The sequence below is a fragment of the Sinocyclocheilus anshuiensis genome, unplaced genomic scaffold (assembly GCF_001515605.1).
Source record: "Sinocyclocheilus anshuiensis isolate Anshui unplaced genomic scaffold, SAMN03320099.WGS_v1.1 scaffold300, whole genome shotgun sequence".
Taxonomy (NCBI): domain Eukaryota; kingdom Metazoa; phylum Chordata; class Actinopteri; order Cypriniformes; family Cyprinidae; genus Sinocyclocheilus; species Sinocyclocheilus anshuiensis.
This window is the reverse complement of record NW_015557379.1, coordinates 1915075-1934711: the sequence shown is the minus strand read 5'-3', so window position 1 is coordinate 1934711 and position 19637 is coordinate 1915075. Positions and strand designations below refer to the sequence as shown.

Genomic DNA, 19637 nt, shown 5'->3' with positions numbered 1-19637 from the left:
CCCCACACCCACACACACACCCACACACACACACACACACACACACACAAAGAGACTTTAAAACTGATGTTGTGTTTACTAAGATCCACACTAGTGGTCGACTGATATGGTTTTAATCTCTGCAGGGCCAGACGTTGCCCCAGACAAGCTCCCTGATGCCTAAACATGGAAACTGCTGTCCAACTTCAGACTCATGCTTCACAATGTTTTTCACTGACATGCCCATAAAGTGGTTTCTTCATACTTTAAGGAATTTGAGCCCACAGGAACACTCAAACCAAGAAGAAACCAACAACCCATGTGACACCACCCACATGCTGTGTGTTTTGAGACAGTAATGATAGAGTTTGCAGAAGTTACAGAACATGATTTCATACATTAACATTATTACAGCCAAATAATTCACACAAGCACTGAAATGGAAACTACATTCTCTGAGAAATTGAGACAAATGTATGAAACCGATCAAGAATTTGCCCTCAAAAGGAAAAAAAACTAAACAAAAACAAAAAAACTGAAATAGTTTTTCAGAGGGAAAATGAAACCTATTTTTTTAAAACCATAATGTATTGTGACATTATTTTCATAACTTTGAACCACATTTCCCCCCATTTTCATTATTGTTTTGAAAAAAAAAATCACACTACGGTGTTCAAAAGTTTGAGGTCAGTACATTTTGTTATTGAAAGAAATTAATAATTGTATTCTGCTAGGAATCATTAAATTGATCAAAAGTGACTGTAAAGACATTTTTAATGTTACAAAAAAAAATTCTATTTCACATAAATGCTGTTCTTTTGAACTTTCTATTCATCAGAAACCCAGAAAAAAATGTATCACATTTTCTAAATAAATCAATAAATAAGCGGCACAACAATATTGATATTAACACGATTTTTTCCTTAAGCAGCATATTAGCATATCAGAATTATTTCTGAAGTATCTTGTGACACTGAAGACTGGAGCAATGATGCTGAAAATTCAGCTTTGTCATCACACGAAGTTGTAATATTTCACAATATTACTGTTTACATTTAAAAAATGCAGTCATGGTTCTTCTTTCTTAAAACATACAAAAAAAATCTTACCAACCCTCAAACCTTTGAACAGTAGTGTGTAAATATATATTCATAATTAATACTTATTTGTCATGAAAACAATGTCACAATGCAGAAAAAAAGAAGTTAAAATAAGATTAATTTTATTAATCCAGAAATGAATTTATTAATTATTTTCTTATTATTTTCATTTTATTTTTTTGCTTTTGGCGTGAAATACAGACACATATTTCTCCTTTTCTTATTACCCATTTTGTCTTTTCTTTTCCATTTACTTATATTTAATTGTTTTCTTTCATTTGTGCACTTTATTGTGCACTATGTTCGTTGTACAAGCAGAAAAAAAGCATTAAATCAAATCAGTGTGTATGCAGTGTACTATACTGGTGCAATAAAAGATCTATCTGACGTTGCATATGTCTTATGACATGTTCCTCACCCCTCTGGGAAGAAGGCATTAATTATCCGATCGCCAAGAGGATTTATGGCCAACTCGGGAATCCTCTGGAAGTCTTCTCGGCTGAGGAGGAGAAAAAGAGAGGTAGGGAGGGGTTACTATGCACTTCGGATAAATTTCAGGTTTTGCACACAGATGCGCCTACAGAAACAAGCCGGGTGCATATAGTAATGTAAGAGACCATCCTTATTTAATAATACAATGATTTATTCTTATAAAACTGCCCTTCTCGAATGAAAAGCAGTTGTCCCTAGTGAAAAGTAAATCTGCTGAAACACCTGACATGGTTTGATTGTTTTCAGGCTTTTTACTTTGAGCCAGTAAGAGTTTTTCAGCTTGCACACGTCTCTCTGTGCTCTTGGGCTGACATTGGATCATGTAACGTGTAATAAAGCAGGAAAGCCCATCCCTAATTCTGTGAAAATGGGACTTGTTAAAAGAATACTTTGATGTCTACCAGCCTTCATATGGCTGATATGAGTAATAATGAATACTGTGTAATAATTACAGTGCTCAATTAGAACTGTAATCCCATTACAATAATGAAAAAGCAGTTTCATAATGGATTATTTCTGGGAGTAACCTTCTCGTGCATAAGGAAAGTCATGAAGTGACCTCGACATTCAGAGGACACACACCTCACCCTGATTTCGGCGACTATTTCTCGTTCAAACAAGAGCCTGTGTCTCTAATCTCAGCCTGACGGATGTTTGGGGTGACAACAAGTACAGCAGGTCATCAACACTGTTGGATTTTTTTTTTTTATATGAACCATATCGCTGAGGATGTTTGTTGAACTAACCATCATCTCAGCTGGTTTCAAACCACAGAGGACGTTGCAATTACAAACAAACAATTATAACAAGAACACAGCTTGTGACTTCAGCATATTTGGTAAACAGAACGAGTTTAGTTTCATAAGACACGTCACAGACATGCTTTACAAAAGAGTCAGTTCTCAAGTAAAAAGTTGGGATATTATACACTTCCATACAAAAGTTTGGGGTTTTTGAAAGAAGTCTCACCAAAGCTACATTTGAGCAAAAATACTGTAAAAATTGTATTAATGTGAAATATTATTACAATTTTAAAATGCTGTTATCTATTTGAATATATTGTAAAATGTAATTTATTTCTGTAATGAAAAGCTGAATTACTCCAGTCTTCAGTGTCACACGATCCTTCAGAAATCATTCTAATATGTTGATTTTCTGCTCAACAAACATTTAATTTCTTATCATTCATATTGAAAGCATTTGTGCAGCTATTTTTACGGAAATATATTTTTTCAAGGTTCTTTGATGCATAGAAAGTATAAAAAATAACAGCATTTTTTTTTAAACAGAAAACCTTTGCAACATTATAAATGTGTTTCTGTAACTTAAAAAAAAAAGATCAATTTAATAGACCCTTGCTGAATAAAATTAATTATTTCTTACAAAAACAAAAATCCTGGTCACAGTTTTGGGGGAAAAAAGTTGCTAGTTTCAGCAATTTTGTAGTGCATACAGTTCTTTTCAGAAAATAAAAAGTACTTTTGGCTATATTTTGTTTTAATCCTTCAAAACACACCATAGTTTATTCAATCTATGATGACTAGTGGTCGACCGATATATCGCCAAGGCCGATATATCGGCCAATATTTGGCATTTTTCAAATATCGGCATCGGCCGATAAGTTTGTCTGTTTGGCCAATGCGTTCAAGGCGGGAATTTTATTTTGATGGCGCTGAGAACGGCAGCGCCTGAACACACAGTGCTCACATTCTCCCTCTTGTTCGCCATCGTCATAAGTTTTCCTGTTTGGCCGATGTGTTCGTGGCTTTTATTTTGATGGCGCTGAGAACGGCAGCGCCTGAACACACAGTGCTCACATTCTCCCTCTTGTTCGCCGTCGTCATAGTTCTGTCTAATATGGATAGAAGTCTGTCTAATAATCCGACACAATTATATCGGCTTTATATCGGCCACCCTGCTTTCCAAGATATCGGCTGTCAAAAAAACAATATCGGTCGACCACTAATGATGACACATTAAACTTTAATTAGAAATGGTACCAAATCCATTTCGAATATAAAATGCACAACACTAAAACATATTGCAATACTTGTGGACAATGTGTGTGATACATGTGCTATAAATGCATTATTAATACTGCATTTATCACCAGGTTTTAACCATCACAACTGTGCTACTGCTTTCTCATCTTCTTTATAACAACCTTTCAACGATCATAATCGCAGGTCACTTATGGCACAAGGAAATACACACTTCATAACTGTCCTTGAGCTCCCTCTTTTACAAGGAATATTTACAATGAAAGTCGTATTTTTAGCAGTGTAATTGAAAAAATGTTTTCCTCGCAGTCAAAACTCAAACACTTATCTAGCCATTCCTTAACATATTAACTTACAGAGCCTGAGGCTGGTGTGAATGTTTACCAGAGCCGGAATACGCTCAAACTGAGACGATCAAAGGATGTTCATTAAAAGCGAGCATGCAGACGTAACCGAGCCGCTTGTGTAATACCTGCTTCCTCATGGGTCAAAGGTGTTGCAACAACACACTGTTAAAGTTCATTATTACTCAACTCATGTAATTCAGTGCCGTATGTCGTACCTGAGCGCTCCATTTTCTCCTTTATCGAGACTGTGAAAGCGGCTGTAGAGGCGAGTGATCTGACTGTGGGAGACTGGAACACACAAACACAACAATGTCTGGTTAAGGACAGTGAACATTCAAGTCCCAGATGTGATCATCAGATGGACAGTACTGGTTAAAGTTTATCTGAATGACCTAACACACTAGAGATTTCTCAAACTAGACAAGAGATAGTGAACATCTTGTATCACGGAAGAATTATTATCACCTTGAGATCAGTGTAGACAGGATTTATGAAACCATTTAGACACTTAAATGTTGAAACAAGCTGATCTTGATACTTATAATTTCAAATAAAAAGGAAAAAAAAAAAAAAAGAGAATGACAAAATGTCCAGCATCCTGCTTTAAGTGAATAAAGATTTTTTTTATTATTATTAAATAAATGTGTACTTTGCATAGGCTATATATTCTATAAAACTAAATAAACAAATGTGTACTTTGCATACATCTTTTAATTATATAAATAAATGTGTACTTTGGAGTTAAGCAAGCAAGTAAATAATAAAATACAGAACTAACCAAATAAAATAAAGAACTAACTAATTAATTAAATATCTCTAATGTCCTGGAAGTAAATAAATAGGCCTATATATATATATATATATATATATAGACCTAACACACTAGAGATTTCTCAAACTAGACAAGAGATAGTGAACATCTTGTATCACGGAAGAATTATTATCACCTTGAGATCAGTGTAGACAGGATTTATGAAACCATTTAGACACTTAAATGTTGAAACAAGCTGATCTTGATACTTATAATTTCAAATAAAAAGGAAAAAAAAAAAAAAAGAGAATGACAAAATGTCCAGCATCCTGCTTTAAGTGAATAAAGATTTTTTTTATTATTATTAAATAAATGTGTACTTTGCATAGGCTATATATTCTATAAAACTAAATAAACAAATGTGTACTTTGCATACATCTTTTAATTATATAAATAAATGTGTACTTTGGAGTTAAGCAAGCAAGTAAATAATAAAATACAGAACTAACCAAATAAAATAAAGAACTAACTAATTAATTAAATATCTCTAATGTCCTGGAAGTAAATAAATAGGCCTATTTATATATATATATTTTTTTTTTTTAATAAATAAATTTGTACTTTGCATATTTTTTTAACCCAAATAAATAAAATTGCACTTTGCATTAAGTCAGCAAATGAATAAATAAAGAAACTAAACAAACATAAAAATAAATCAGAAAATGTGTCCAATATTCTGGAAGTAAATGAATAATTTTTTCTAAATAAATTAGTATTTTGCATTTTTTTTTTTTAAGAAAAAATACATTTGTACTTTGCATTTATTTTTTAAATAAATAAATGAAAGGACAAAATGTACCAAATATCCTGGAAGTAAATAATTTTTTTTTAAATATATATACATTTGTACTCTGCATATATCTTTTTTAAAAATAAATAAATCTGTACTTTGAATTTTTTTTTTTAAATAAATAAGCATTTATTTATTTAGGCTAATATATTACAAACATACTCTAGACTTTATTTGGACACTTGTTTTTTTTTTAACGATTTGTTTTCATTAAAAAAAAAAAGTAATCAAATCAAATAAATACAAAAAGGAACATACTTCATAAAACGAGTTTTGATTCCAGCTTTGCACACTGTTCATTATTTCATAAAGTGCATCCTGGGATACTTTATGTATACTGAACACTAACTGGCTTCTTTTCCTTCACTTCAACACAATTTAGCCAAACTAAAAAAAATTGTAAAGAAATCAATGTAAACTGGAACATCCATTCAACAGAGAAAAGCTGCTTTGGCGCAGTATGTATTCATGGAAAGTGGTTTCCCATTTTATCACAGTAAAGCCAATTACTGACCACATCAGTGGAACATCTTCCACAACAATTCAGTCTTTGATCAACACAGATTTAAAGTAAATGAGGTGAACGAATACAGAACCATCCCACATGATGGAGGAAGTCACAAAGTGACGTTCAGTCAGGAGTTAAAACACAACCACATAAAGAGTAGCAGTGTGAAATCCTGGCTTCTGCCCAGTAGGTTTTCACACCAGAGGACGAGAGCGGAAAAAAAACAGACAATTACAAGAAGGAGAGCACTTTATGTGGCTTTAAAGGAATGTAGTAAAATCTGGGCTTACAAACATGTAAAAAAGGTCATGAAACACATGCATACAAATCTTGGCATTAGAAAGTATGAATATTAACAGCTAGACCGCCTGCAGACCTTTTGAGCTTGGTATGTGTGGTCTGCAAAATAAAGACTAACATATAACCCATACAGCTCCAATAACGTATAAAGCATATCCCCAGTCTATTTCTAGATGTTGTGGGGGTGCACGTTTCTCTCCCTGTGGTTCATCCGTACAGAAGGCCGAAGCACTGAGACGGCGGAGATTGGAAATTGCTGCTTGGCCCTCATAACATTTTGTAAACCTCTAACTGCAGATGCACAGGTGCAAACGGTGTCATTAAAATTGAATTATGTTCATCTGTAGGCGCGTTTCCATTACAGATTTGCGCAAAACTTTGGCGATATTTTATAAATGTCGATAAAAAAGTATTGCGAAATGACTACGTTTACGTTAACCAATGTTATGCGACTAAAACGTAACCTTTTGCCTCTCGCGATAAGTCATGGCAATGGATTTTGGCTATATTTATTCAAAGGAGGCGTATGCATGTATCTTTATATGGCTGGATTCTGGAATAAACACAAGCATTGAGTGGCCGTAATCAGCTTCAGTGACAGTATCAGAGCCACACTGCACCACAGACGTGTGCAGTGTAAATTGTCTAAGCATTAATAGTAGAGAAAGCCCCTTATACTGGAGCGCGGCCACTTATGAAGTGTTTCTTGGAGGTTATAGTACATTGAAGAATGATCATATGACTTTTTGCATACGCCATGTGACCTGTAAATGCGAAAAAGCCGTTTCCATTGCAGTTTTGCGAATTATTCCTTTTTTGCATTGCCTGAAAAACCACCTCATGTGAGCGTAAAAACTTTTTTTGCGATATATGGGCGTTTTTGCGAAATTGACGCGTTTCCATTAGGCGTATTTTCAATTTGCAATTTCAATTTGCGCAGTTTGAAGGGTAATGGAAACGCGCCTAGTGCAACGCAAACAGCGATCCAGACATAACTTCACCCAGATGTTTGAAAAGCTCCCAAAGGGGGGGTTTCACAGTGATGCTATAGATTATTGGGTTTCCCAAAGAACCTTGTAGTACACAGTTCTAAAAAAAAAAAAAAAAAAAAAAATTTTTTTTATTAGTGTGAAGATCATTTTAATAGTCGGAAGAACCTCTTTCCACTATAAAGAAACTTTTGTGCAGTGGAAAGATTCCATGGATGTTAAAGGTTCTTCATGGAACTATATTATTTCATGTAAAGCCTTTTTTAGGTATTTGTTTAAAATGAATAAAAAAATGTTTGACAGATGCAAATTATTGTAAAATTTAGATTAGAATATAGCGTGTTTTCCTGTTCTCTGGTTTTCACTAAATGAACTGTTTATGCATTTTCTGTTTTTATAACACCAAATACATACATACATAAATAAATGCACAGCAGTATTTCTAATATAACATACTATATCTGTTGCCCCTCAATACACACCCCACTCATATCACAACACACACACAGACCAGATGTTATAGTTATATAGGTAGTTGAAGCATAACATGTTCCGAGCTTCTTATTAACCAATAATATTTTTTAAATTATATATCTATAAGGGAGTGTATCTTAGATCCTGTAACATCAGTTCCACCAAGATTTGAAGACTTTCTTCTAGCTATTTTCTCTTATCTCAAGTAATACGATGCCATACAAACTGGAAGCACAATAATACCTACACAGGAAAGAGCTAATGCTGTTTAAAATAGTTTTAGATGGAGTTTAGTCATATGTCACATCACAGGACATGAAATACTTCCCAAAAAGCTCTGTATTACATGTGTCATCATGGTCCAAACTCTCAAGCGATGTCTATATAACCCAGACACACTATTAATCCACCCAAAACCGCTACTCACATCCCGTTTGTTTCTTGATTTCTTCAATGTCCTCTTCTCTGAGTAAAGATGAAGCTCTGGAGCCCATGACTGCTGTTTCTACTGGAGTTCAGCTCGAGCTAACACATGAAATTCACTCCTGATCACTAAACACAGAGCTCTGTAAAGCTGTCGGATGAACAGTCAGCCTTCACAACTGTCTGTCCCGCGTTATTAACCTCCAGCTTCTTAAATACAACCGGTTCAGGAGCGATCCAAATCAAATCTAGCTGAATAAAGGAAGAGTTTGAAAGGCTAAGCTAAAGGTTGGTCGGAGTAGCTCTACATGACGTCTGCAAATGCCGATTCGGTATTTGTGTGCGGGGTGGACACGCCCATAGAATAACGCGCTATGATTGGTCGGTGCAGCTGTCTGTCAAGTGGGTGGGATTTAAGGGGCCAGGCGTGTTCTGTCTTGCTGAGGGTGGAACACAAAATTCCTAGACATTTTATTAAGCGGGTGGAGTGACAATGAAATGGGGATGCCATATCAGACAAATGCAACATTCACAAAATGAGAACAGCACAATAGAACTGAAGGGTTATACAGAAAGCCATTCAAAAGACAAAACCATATAAATATATAAATAACCTAAACCTATTTCTCTACAATTTATTTCCTTTCGGTCTGAAAGAAATAAACTTTAATTCCTGATCTTTAAACTAACTGGCTGAAAATAAATTTGCTTTTGTTGTTAAAAAAACTCAAGTATTATTATTATTAGTCTAATATTATTATAGTATTATTTTAAATAATGTATAAAAAATATTTTTTTCTAGCTAATTAAATATTCAGAAATATACCATTTGAGTTTTTATTAATATTTTGAATGAGTTATTTTTATACACTCTAAAAAATGCTGGGTTAAATACAACCCAGTGCTGGGCACCAATATTACAACACATAGCAATGAATAACTATTTTAATCCCTTAAAAATGTCACAAGGGACTTCTTTAAAATTTTTTGAGTAATGATAAACAAATCATCAAGTCAGATATCTTTTAATATATCACCCGGCCCTACACATGTAAATATAATAGTTCTTTATTGCCCTCTATCTATCTATCTGATCAATTGTTTTATACAATATTGTCTACGTTCTGCCCTCTCAGACACTATTCTGAGACACATTATCTTCTGTCCACTGTATGAAAATTATCATGGAAAACATGCCTTGATTATTTTAACCTAAATTTTACAATAATTTTCATCGGCCAAACTCAGTCATTTTTAATCTATTGTGTGTGTGTATGTGTATGTATAAGTGCTATTTAGGTTTTCAGTTTTACTTTTATTATTTTTTATTTTATTGACAGTTAGCAATTTTAGTGCTTCAACTTAAATTATAAATGTTGCCCTGGCAATTAACAGAAATAAGTTTAGTTTTTTCCCCCCATCTAATATCTATATTTTATTAGATTTATTTCAATTAAGAAAACATGTTTTAATAGTTTTAGCTTAACCCTGGCTCAGACACTTAAATGAAACTTAATTAATTATAGCTTGTGAGAAGCTTCTAAAAAAAAGGCTGGGTTAAATACAACCCAGCGCTGGGTAAAATATGGACAAACCCAGCAATTGGGTGTGTTTTGACCCAGCGGGTGGGTTAAATGTTTAACAACTGCACGCGCAAACATGATCTTTCAAACGCATTATATGCAACTCTAAAAAGTGCTGGGTTAAATACAACCCAGCGCTGGGTTGTATTTAACCCAGCATTTTTTAGAGTGTAGAAAACAAAACAACAATGGAAACAAAAAGGTAGAGTTCATTTCTTAGAAAGAGGGGTGGTAGTTGTTTTTCATGATGGTGTTGAATTTGAATGTTTATCTTTACCACCACTAATATTTTTATGCTTTACTGTTACAAATACTGATCTAAATTACATTCCACTGCACTCTAAAAAAAAGGCTGGGTTAAATACAACCCCAATTGCTGGGTTTGTCCCTATTTGACCCAGCACTGGGTTGTATTTAACCCAGCATTTTTTAGAGTGTGTCATTTTGAAACACAAAGTATAAAATCAGCTTGAGCTTCCTCACTCTTATCGCTAAACAGAGTTTTATGAAGCTCTCAGCGAGCAGTCATTTTTGCAGTTATGAAGAAAAGCCACAATTTGTTATAATCCTTGTCTACTTACACAGGCCTATAGAGAGAGAAAATTTAGTAGGGCGTTAGGTACATGTCCCTACCAATATCCAGCAACTACTAAATTGTTCCTAGCAATAATGTTGATCAAACTATTAAATAGGGACAGAAGGTGGATCGCAAACCATTTGATTTAGATCGGATCTTCGGAGTGGGTTTATGAATCTTTTGATTCAGAATCGAACTTCGAACATCTAAAACATAAAGAAAAGTCACTTACAAAATCTTCTTCATCCTCTGTTTATACATGTGACAGATACATTGGATATTTATTTCACTTTGGTTCACCTGTTTGCTTTTGGTATCAACCATGGAATCAGTCAGTGACTAACGTGGTGTTGTTGGTAGTTGGAAGGATGCTATTGAGGACACTGGAAATAAAAACTAGAGACACCAATCGAAAGATGTTTTGCTGGAAACATTTCAAAAGGAAAATGAAGAAACATATATTTCCTAATAAGTTGTTAGCATGGCACACAACATCCACCTCAAACCAAAGCAGTGAAATACATTCACCCTTGTGTTCACTTTATTCTGATATTAAAACTAAAAATATAAATCAAAACTAACAATGTATATTTAAAATTAATATTTTGTCCAACATAATGGCACATATGCATATGGGGATATGAGAATGCATCTACTGCATAGTAGGAACTACCTAAGTGTATACTCGTTCTGTTTTACTTTCCTAAATGGTTGTACTAGAAATAAAAAAAGAACTGCAATGCCTTGTGATTCTGAGAAAAATTCTCATCAAATAATTATCAGTCATAAATTAACCTCTGCGGTCAGGTGGTACATGTTACTTTACACAGCGCTGGTCAGAATGAGCCAATCACAATCAGTTGTGATTATTGAATTATTATTAGGTAATAAAGTCATTTTATAGATGTATTGCTGTGGCGGGTTTCAACTGAAATAACATTTAACATATTATAGCCTTTTAATATACAAATCTGCCCTAGACGGCAAAAAAAGTTGGAAGGTGATACGAATGTGGTTGAACAGAGGATTCAAGCGCCCAAAAAACAGCATTGTGTGTTTATGCGACAATGCTGCCATCTACTGCGTGAAGAGGGAAGTGTTAGAACATTGATTACCGTATCCAGCAATACAAAAATGGGAAACACATCTATTCGTTTGGATAGGCTACAAGTATGCTCATTACTTAACAACCTCAACAACTATTAAAATAACAATCCCCAAAAGGTATGTGGATAAATATCAGATAGCCTATAACTGTCTACGTGGCATAAACCAGAACCAGAAATATTAAGCTTGAAGGAGCAGAAAATCACACCAAACCTCTGAATTAAAACCAGAGAAAGCAAATAGTTTAAATAAATAAATAGGCTACACTTTTAAAACAGTAGTGGTGGCAGATCTTATTATTATTATTATACAATTTGAGGACACAGGTGAAACAAAACATTCAGCACAAAATAGTTTTTATTATTAATATTACTAAATATTTGAGATTAAATGGCAGAGATCATGAGTTTAGGGATTTGCAGCAGCATATGTGTATGGAGTGGTAGTCCAAACACTCATTACATGCTTTCATGCAGCTGGGTAAATATTGACGCTGGTTACTTGCCTACATAGAGGCTCTCAGCTCATTTGAGAGAGAGAAAGACCCCCTGGATGCTGCAGACTGAAGAAATTGAAAAGCTGTTGTCATATATTATATATTTTAAATGCTTTTTCAAAAAATGTGCAAAAAAATACACGGGTAGAAAATATATTTACTTTTGAAACATATTTTAGCTTATATATATATTTAGCCATTTTGGTATGTTTTAAAATATATTTAAAAATATAGGCTATATTTGATTTTTAAAATGTATTTATAGTAATTTATTTTATTTATTGTATTTTATTTTTATTTATTTATAAAAAAATTTGCTGCATGGCAATATATTGCTCATAGTTTATGTTAACCAATGCATTAACTCAGTGGTTCCCAACCCTGGTCCTGGAGGCACCCCAACACTGCACATTTTGCATGTCTCCTTTCTCTGACACACCAATTTCAGGTCTTGGAGCAGAGATGGGCAAACTCGGTCCTGGAGGGCTACTGTCCTGCAGAGTTTCGCTCCAACCCTAATTAAACACACCTGAAGCTAATCAAGGTCTTCAGGATTACTAGTTTGATCAGGGTTGGAGCAAAACTCTGCAGGGTAGTGGCCCTCCAGGACCGAGTTTGCCCATCTCTCGGTGCATTCAAAACGGGATATATCGCCCTCCGAAGGGCAATACACCCTTCAACCCCTTGAAGCTCTCACTCTGGAGGATAAACCCTTTGAAGGGATTAGGGCATAGGGATGAGCCCTTCCGAATGGAACGCAGGGTCTGTCTTGGAGTCTCTACTAATGAGCTGATGACCTGAATCAGGTGTGTTTGATTAAGGAGACATGCAAAACGTGCAGTGTTGGGGTGCCTCCAGGACCAGGGTTGGGAACCACTGCATTAACTAATATTAACAAACAAGACATAAAGTGTTACCGGAAATACAAATAGCACAGGGCTTCACTAGTTTAGATGATTCCAGGTAAAGAGCTCACAACACTTTTATTGAAACAGGTGGCTTTCCATTCCTGAAAATAAACTGATTTTAGGGCATGTAGGGCACCTCAAGCTCAATAAAAGAGCAAATGTCTCCTCCTGCCAAGAAATATCCAGAGTTGAGTGGTTGCATGACTTGTAATACAAAGCTTACCGTTTTAAACCCTGGGCCGAGGCCTGCATTTATTCACGCGGGGCAGGGAACCGCCCGCTGCACGGTTGTTGCTCTTGGACGTCTTGAGGGCAGGAACATTTCGCCAGCTCTGTAAACCCATATGCTCTAATGACTTCCAGCAACTTTATCTGTGCGAGATCTTCCGTGAAGCGGGAAAGCGCTGGGGGTTGCATATCTTCGCTCTATCCCAGTTTATGGCACTTTTACAGAACAGGAGTTATATGTGAATGCGAAGACCTTTGCAAAATTATACTTTCTCCTCACAAACAGTCAGTCAGTATAGATGGAAACACTTGTAGAGTTCTGAAAGCACTCTTGTCTAAAGAGTGCAGGTGCAGCAATAAAGAAGAGAGAGAGGAAGATGGAGTCGTGAACGATGTTGTCATTTCCAATTTAACTTGCAAAAGACGCATTGACATTCAGTTCAGAATTTAAAGATGAATTCTTCTCTGTTTCGTGTCATGATCAACCACACATTTTATTCAGTGAAATACAAGAGAAACATTTTCATGCGGACAGAGGATGGTTAGATTTATACAAGTCCCTAAAAAACACCAAAAGTGGTCCATACAACTCGTGCGATATTCCAAATGTTCACTGAGTTTTCCCCTCTGTTAAAGCTTTCGAATCTCATTTATAGTCATATGTTTAATCACATCAACAATGTCTAATTAAAACCTAAAGGCTTACTTTGTAATCGAACTTAGTTCACCCAAAAATGAAAATTCTGTCATTAATTACTCCCCCTCATGTCGTTCTAAACCCGTAAGACCTCCGTTCATCTTCGGAACACAAATTAAGATATTTTTGATGATTTCTGAGAGCTCTCTGACCCTCCCATAGACAGCAGTGTAATTACCACGATCAAGGTCCAGAAACGTAGCAAGGAGATCCATGTGACTTCAAGGGTTCAACCGTTCAACCGCAAGCTACGCAAATACTTTTTGTACTCAAAGAAAACAAAAATAACGACTTTATTCAACAATTCGTCTCCTCCGCATCACCCTGGTGTCATTTTGGAGAGTATCCACTGAACGTAAACAGCATATGCTATTCTGTGTCAGCCACACCACACGGATACGTTGTTTTCATTCAAATCAAAGCGTAAACAAGTAGAAAACGTATCCGCGTGATGCAGCTGACACAGAATAGCATACACTGTTTATGTTCAGTGGATACTCTCCAAAATGGCACCAGGGTGACGCGGAGGAGACGAATTGTTGAATAAAGTCGTTATTTTTGTTTTCTTTGAGTACAAAAAGTATTCTCCTTGCTTCGTAAAATTACGGTTGAACCCCTGATGTCACATGGATTATTTTAACGATCTCCTTGCTACGTTTCTGGACCTTGAACGTGGTAGTTACCTTGCTGTCTATGGGAGGGTCAGAGAGCTCTCAGAAATCATCAAAAATATCTTAATTTGTGTTCCGAAGATGAACGAAGGTCTTACGGGTTTAGAACGACATAAGGGTGAGTAATTAATGACAGAATTTTCATTTTTGGGTGAACTAACCCTTTAAGCATGAATGACATTTGAAACTTCTATTATGCTTCTTTGCTCTTTTCCAGCTTAACAGTACAAACTCCACTCTAGAAAAGAACAGCATTACATTTTCATGTACAAATGCTGAAGTATCACACATTGCACTGCGATCTTTTCTTTTGAAACTTTGTGGAGTGTGATTTAGCCTACATAGACTAATTCATTTAGACTATTGAACTTCAAATTGTGTTGGGTGAAATATGAGGAATCATTTTCAATGTTACAATGTTAGGCCTTAATAAATTTGCATTTAATTATTTATCAGATGCTTTTATCCATAGCGACCTTCAAATGAGGAATAGTTTTGAATAATGTTACTCATCTTTTAATTTACAGAGCGTCTCTCCATCTTCGTTTTCGGTTTTCATTGCATGTGCAAATACTCAAAACGGTGCTCATTTAAACACAGATATATCCAAATGCTGAATAATACATTGCTGTGCAATTAGAGAAACAGTTTTCAGATAATAAATGCTCGGTAATAAATCTTTCAAATTATATGCCAAGATTAAATAATAATTCCAACAGTAAAAACACTACAGTAATTCACTCAAAATTAAAAGACAATGCAATGTTTTATTCTCTGAAATTAGTACCGCTGGTCACTAGGAGTCGCCAATGTCACAGAGATCAATTGCATGCACTTTAAACTGTGTGTGGCCTTATGACAGCTGATACATGCATATGTAGCCAAGTATTACAAAAACATCGGAATGTGTTTTAAAAAAGGAATTATAATGTATTTTGTGCAGTTATTGAGTAATATACCTCAGCTTAAAATAATATGAATATTATAATGTTTTCATAGAATTGGGAAAAATCGTAGGTTATAAACCTGATGGCTGATGCTTTAATGAAGCAAGCATCATTTTGGGATCTATTAATGCAAAAAGAATGCCAAAAATGGTAATGCAAAATATATATATTTTTATTATTATTATTTATTTAGCTAGTTAGTCTTTTATTTTAAAAGATTTTATGATAAAATTTAATATTTTTTTCCATATTATCATAGTTTAGTGCTTTGAACACATATCCAACTGAATTCAAGAAACATCAGCCGTAGGTAAAGCACACTAGACCCTTGATCTTCCCTCAGCATCGCTGTCGGTGTCTCTCTGTGGGGTTTAAGGGCTTTAGTCTAATAGCTCCATTAGCTCAAGCCAGTGGCATTAAGTAGCATAACAGCACTGACTGCTTTAACCATCAATAACACACATGCTTTACTCACAGTGCTTTCTTTCTTATTATCAGGAAAAAGTCATAAAAAGCAAAATGATGACTGTTTTTAGTGCAAAAATAGCCTCTACTAACATTACAATTGGACCTCAAAGATAAAATTACAAGATATATATGTGCTCACCCCCCAAAAATCAAGCTACTCACTGATACACACATGCTTTCGGTTCAGAAAAAGACCCATCTGTGGTGAACAGCGGTAACATACCATTTAACAACTCACGCTTTGTTTTATCCATTGTTTGCTTCTTCTGTCAAATCTTCCCTTTTGAAAATGAAAGTGTCTGTGGCTGTTATCCATTTTCTCTGTTTGGAGCACGAAACACAGAGGAGATTCATTCAAATGTGACTCACGTGTGAGTCTGGTATTAGAAGTTTTCGCTATGATCCTTTTCAGTTGAAGTTATTTATAAGGATATTGATAATCAACCTTTGTCTCGTTTTGTTAGCCATCTTGAATGCATTTTGAGCCACAATGCATTATGGGATCACATTTACCATAAAGGATAGGCCTATATGTGAAGCTGCCTTGAAATTTGACTTGATATTGTGCTTATAAAGCTTTAAAATCCTGCATTATGTCGGCAGCTGACTAGATTCTAGTGAGCTGGTATCTTCATGAAAAGGATCTGTTTTATAACACCGAAAACACATAAAACATATGTAAGCAGTACAAAGAGACTTGGCTTTTTATTCGTGACCAATGCCTGTTTTTAGAGCGTTTCATTCAAGTCCAAAATTTCACTTAGTTTTCAGTGCAGCTCAAAAGCAGTTTGGCTAATGAGGCCTGATATGAAACAACAGACTATGTTATGGGCCATTACGGCACAAACACGCGCACTGCAAATGAGACGGGATGCCAGGAAGACTTTCCTGCAGGAGAGTCTCGGATGAAAGCAAAGTTCTGTGGAGGATCTGCAGCAGAGACGATCAAAGAATAGACATAGACACACACACACGCGGTGGGTTTGGTGAGGTAATCTGGAGCATTAACACATTTGAAACGGTCCCTGTGATCCACCTCCGCTCTGTCATCTCTGAGGAAAACCCCCTCATCAACATGACTCTTTCTTTCCAGGTCTAAAAAAAGAGTGTGAGCTTTGTTTCTCCTCTCATTCCTTGTGTTTTATCTCGGTAATTATGTCTAAATGTGAATTCCTCCAGACGGATGGAGCTATTGAGTAGAGATGGCTCTGTTTCAGCCTCGGGGGAGCAGATATGAAGGTGTTCGATTTCTGAGAATGTTAAACATATATACATGGACACACACTGCAGTCTAATCCTATAGGAAATAAAATGACAAATGATGTCTTTTAAATGTTGCACACATTTTTCCTAGACAATAGGAATTAATGGGGATCAGTGGGAACAAAGACCCCATTAACTTCAGAAGATATCAGAGCAATGTCTCAAACTGTGCTGAGTCTACATTTCAAGAGAGTACGATCTGAACACATAACTCATCAAATATTTGCAAAAACAAATGTCAAGTTATGATACACACATTAATTTTATAGCTCAATTATTCCAATTGCATCAATTTTTATTCCTCCAAATAAATAGTGTTGCAGTGACAATTTATTTTTGTAGGCCACCCAAGAAGTTAGCATGACCCTGTTTCCCTTGACAAAAACCAAATGGTATTTTCCACTGGCTTTTGTATTATTGCAGAAAATACTGATGTGTATTATGTAGCTAATGGAATAAAATATGAAAATGCCTTGTGTTAACCACTGAGCTTATTTCAGACATTTAACCAAAAACCCATAAAACAACAACAATAACAAAATGTTAAATTGAGGACGATGGAACCAGAAAGTGCTAAAATGCTAACTCATTTTCAGGTTTTGGCCTACAAAAATACCTCACTTTGCAGCAGCACATTATTTTTGGAGAAACATCTTTTTCTTCATGGCATTGAACCATTTATTCAATCAATTCGTTCAAAACGTCTATTGTATTCAGCAACGAAGCGAGTGACCGTCTTTACGAGTGAGTCACGATGATCATTCACTTAACCGATTAACTCATTCATGGAAGAGTGAGTCACTGAATCATTCATTCATCCGATTCATTCAAAAACGTGAATTCATTCAGAAACGAAACACTGCTAGGTTACACTTTGCCATTTTTCGATAGTTTTTTGGAGGAAGAAAAATAGACAAAACAACCGCGAATATTATGTCTAAAATGTAAGGTACTCCTTATTAATTCCCTGTTTATTTTTTTAACTATTGTAGGCTACCTATAAAAGCAATATCACACTCGCAATGGTGTTTTATTTTCTTTTCTTTTTTTTAATTATGATTAACTACCACCGAATCACACAACTCTTGCTTGTATGATATTGCTTAATTATTAACTAGGCCTACTTCAAATATATTTTCAGTGTATTTTTCCATGAGTGTCAAAACAAATGTGCTCTGAATTACCTTCCAGTCCCTGAGTCACGAGTCCCAGAACAGAAGAGTGAAGAGTGAAGATCAGACCCCCAGTGGACCAGAGAGTTGATCATCACCAGACTGTATGTCATTGCTGACCTATTTTAATGTTATAATTACCATAATTGCGCTCTCTCTGACAAATACACACGCACACACACACGCATTCGCACACAGTCTGCTGTGCTCACTGTAACTCTACACCATTTCAAAGACAGCCTGAGGAACATGATTAAAGATGCTGCTTTATTCCACACAGATTAAAGAGAAATTGCAATGCAACTTTCTAAATACAAATTCGCTTAATGTACATGAAGTCAAAAATCTTCTCTGTCCGTCCGTCCGTCTGTCTTTCTGTCTGTCTGTCTGTCTGTCTGTCTATCTATCTATCTATCTATCTATCTACCGTACTATTGTTCTATCATTTTATTATGCTAGCATACTATTGTTCTAGCTATTATTGTTTCATTTTTTTTAAATTCATCATTTTAGCTATATTTCTGTCTATGGCTTTATCGTTAGATCTATGTGCCTAAACGTGCTGCTTTTAAGGAAACAAATGAAATGTCATAACAAGCATTTCCCAGATCTTCATGAGGAGGGTTGTTCCCGTGGACTGTGTCTACAGGGAGATGGGCTGATGGGGGAATGAGGGGGTGTGAGAGGGTTTAACCCCCCCACCTCTGTTTCTCCCAAAATCAGTTCATGAGGCAAGATGCCTTATAAGATACGATCTCAAGCCCTGCGTGCACCTCCTCCTGATTTCCCGGGTTCTGCAGGAAACAATATCTATTCTTGTTGGAGTTTGATCGCATGTCATTTTTATGTGAGAAAACCAGCCTGCTGCATCAGTTCTCATGATGCATTATGGGAATGGGGCCTCTTTTTTTGCTTTTAGCCTTGAAGGTGGACATTAATATTTGTATGATTGCTAAAAATCAGATACAGTACATTTAAAGATTCATTTCCAGGTTGGTTTTTGCGAAGAACTGCTCACAGGATGCTCATTGATATCTCAGGGAACTTCGTGGAGATTCAAGTTACGTGTTAAAGTATTAATGTTGTCACAAATGAAAAAAAAAAAATGAAGCTGTTTAAATGAATAAAAGAAATGTTATATATATATATATATAATGTTTATATAGAAATTATAATATATAAATAACTATTAATTCCCTATTTACTTTTTTTATTTTATTAACTTTTTTTATTTTATTTACTATTGTAGGCTACCTATAAAAGCAATATCACACTCGCTTTTTTTTTTCTTTTTTAAATTACGATTA

At 35.2% G+C, this 19637-nt stretch overlaps 1 protein-coding gene across 2 annotated transcripts in view; it reads right to left on the bottom strand.

The window, feature by feature from the left end:
- The window catches only part of chp1 (calcineurin-like EF-hand protein 1), a 13733-nt gene extending 5181 nt beyond the window's left edge, over nt 1-8552 (bottom strand). The window contains exons 1-4 of one of the 2 annotated variants that reach the window (XM_016474724.1): nt 8378-8552; nt 8218-8335; nt 4134-4206; nt 1498-1578 (exon numbers count right to left, since the gene is read on the bottom strand). In XM_016474724.1, the coding sequence (XP_016330210.1) occupies nt 1498-1578; nt 4134-4206; nt 8218-8284 (221 nt within the window). In that variant the 5' untranslated portion in view covers nt 8285-8335; nt 8378-8552. Of the gene's footprint in view, nt 1-1497; nt 1579-4133; nt 4207-8217 lie in introns of both variants that reach the window. The other variant, XM_016474723.1, reaches the window with a different exon arrangement.
- Between the last annotated feature and the right edge of the window lie 11085 nt (nt 8553-19637).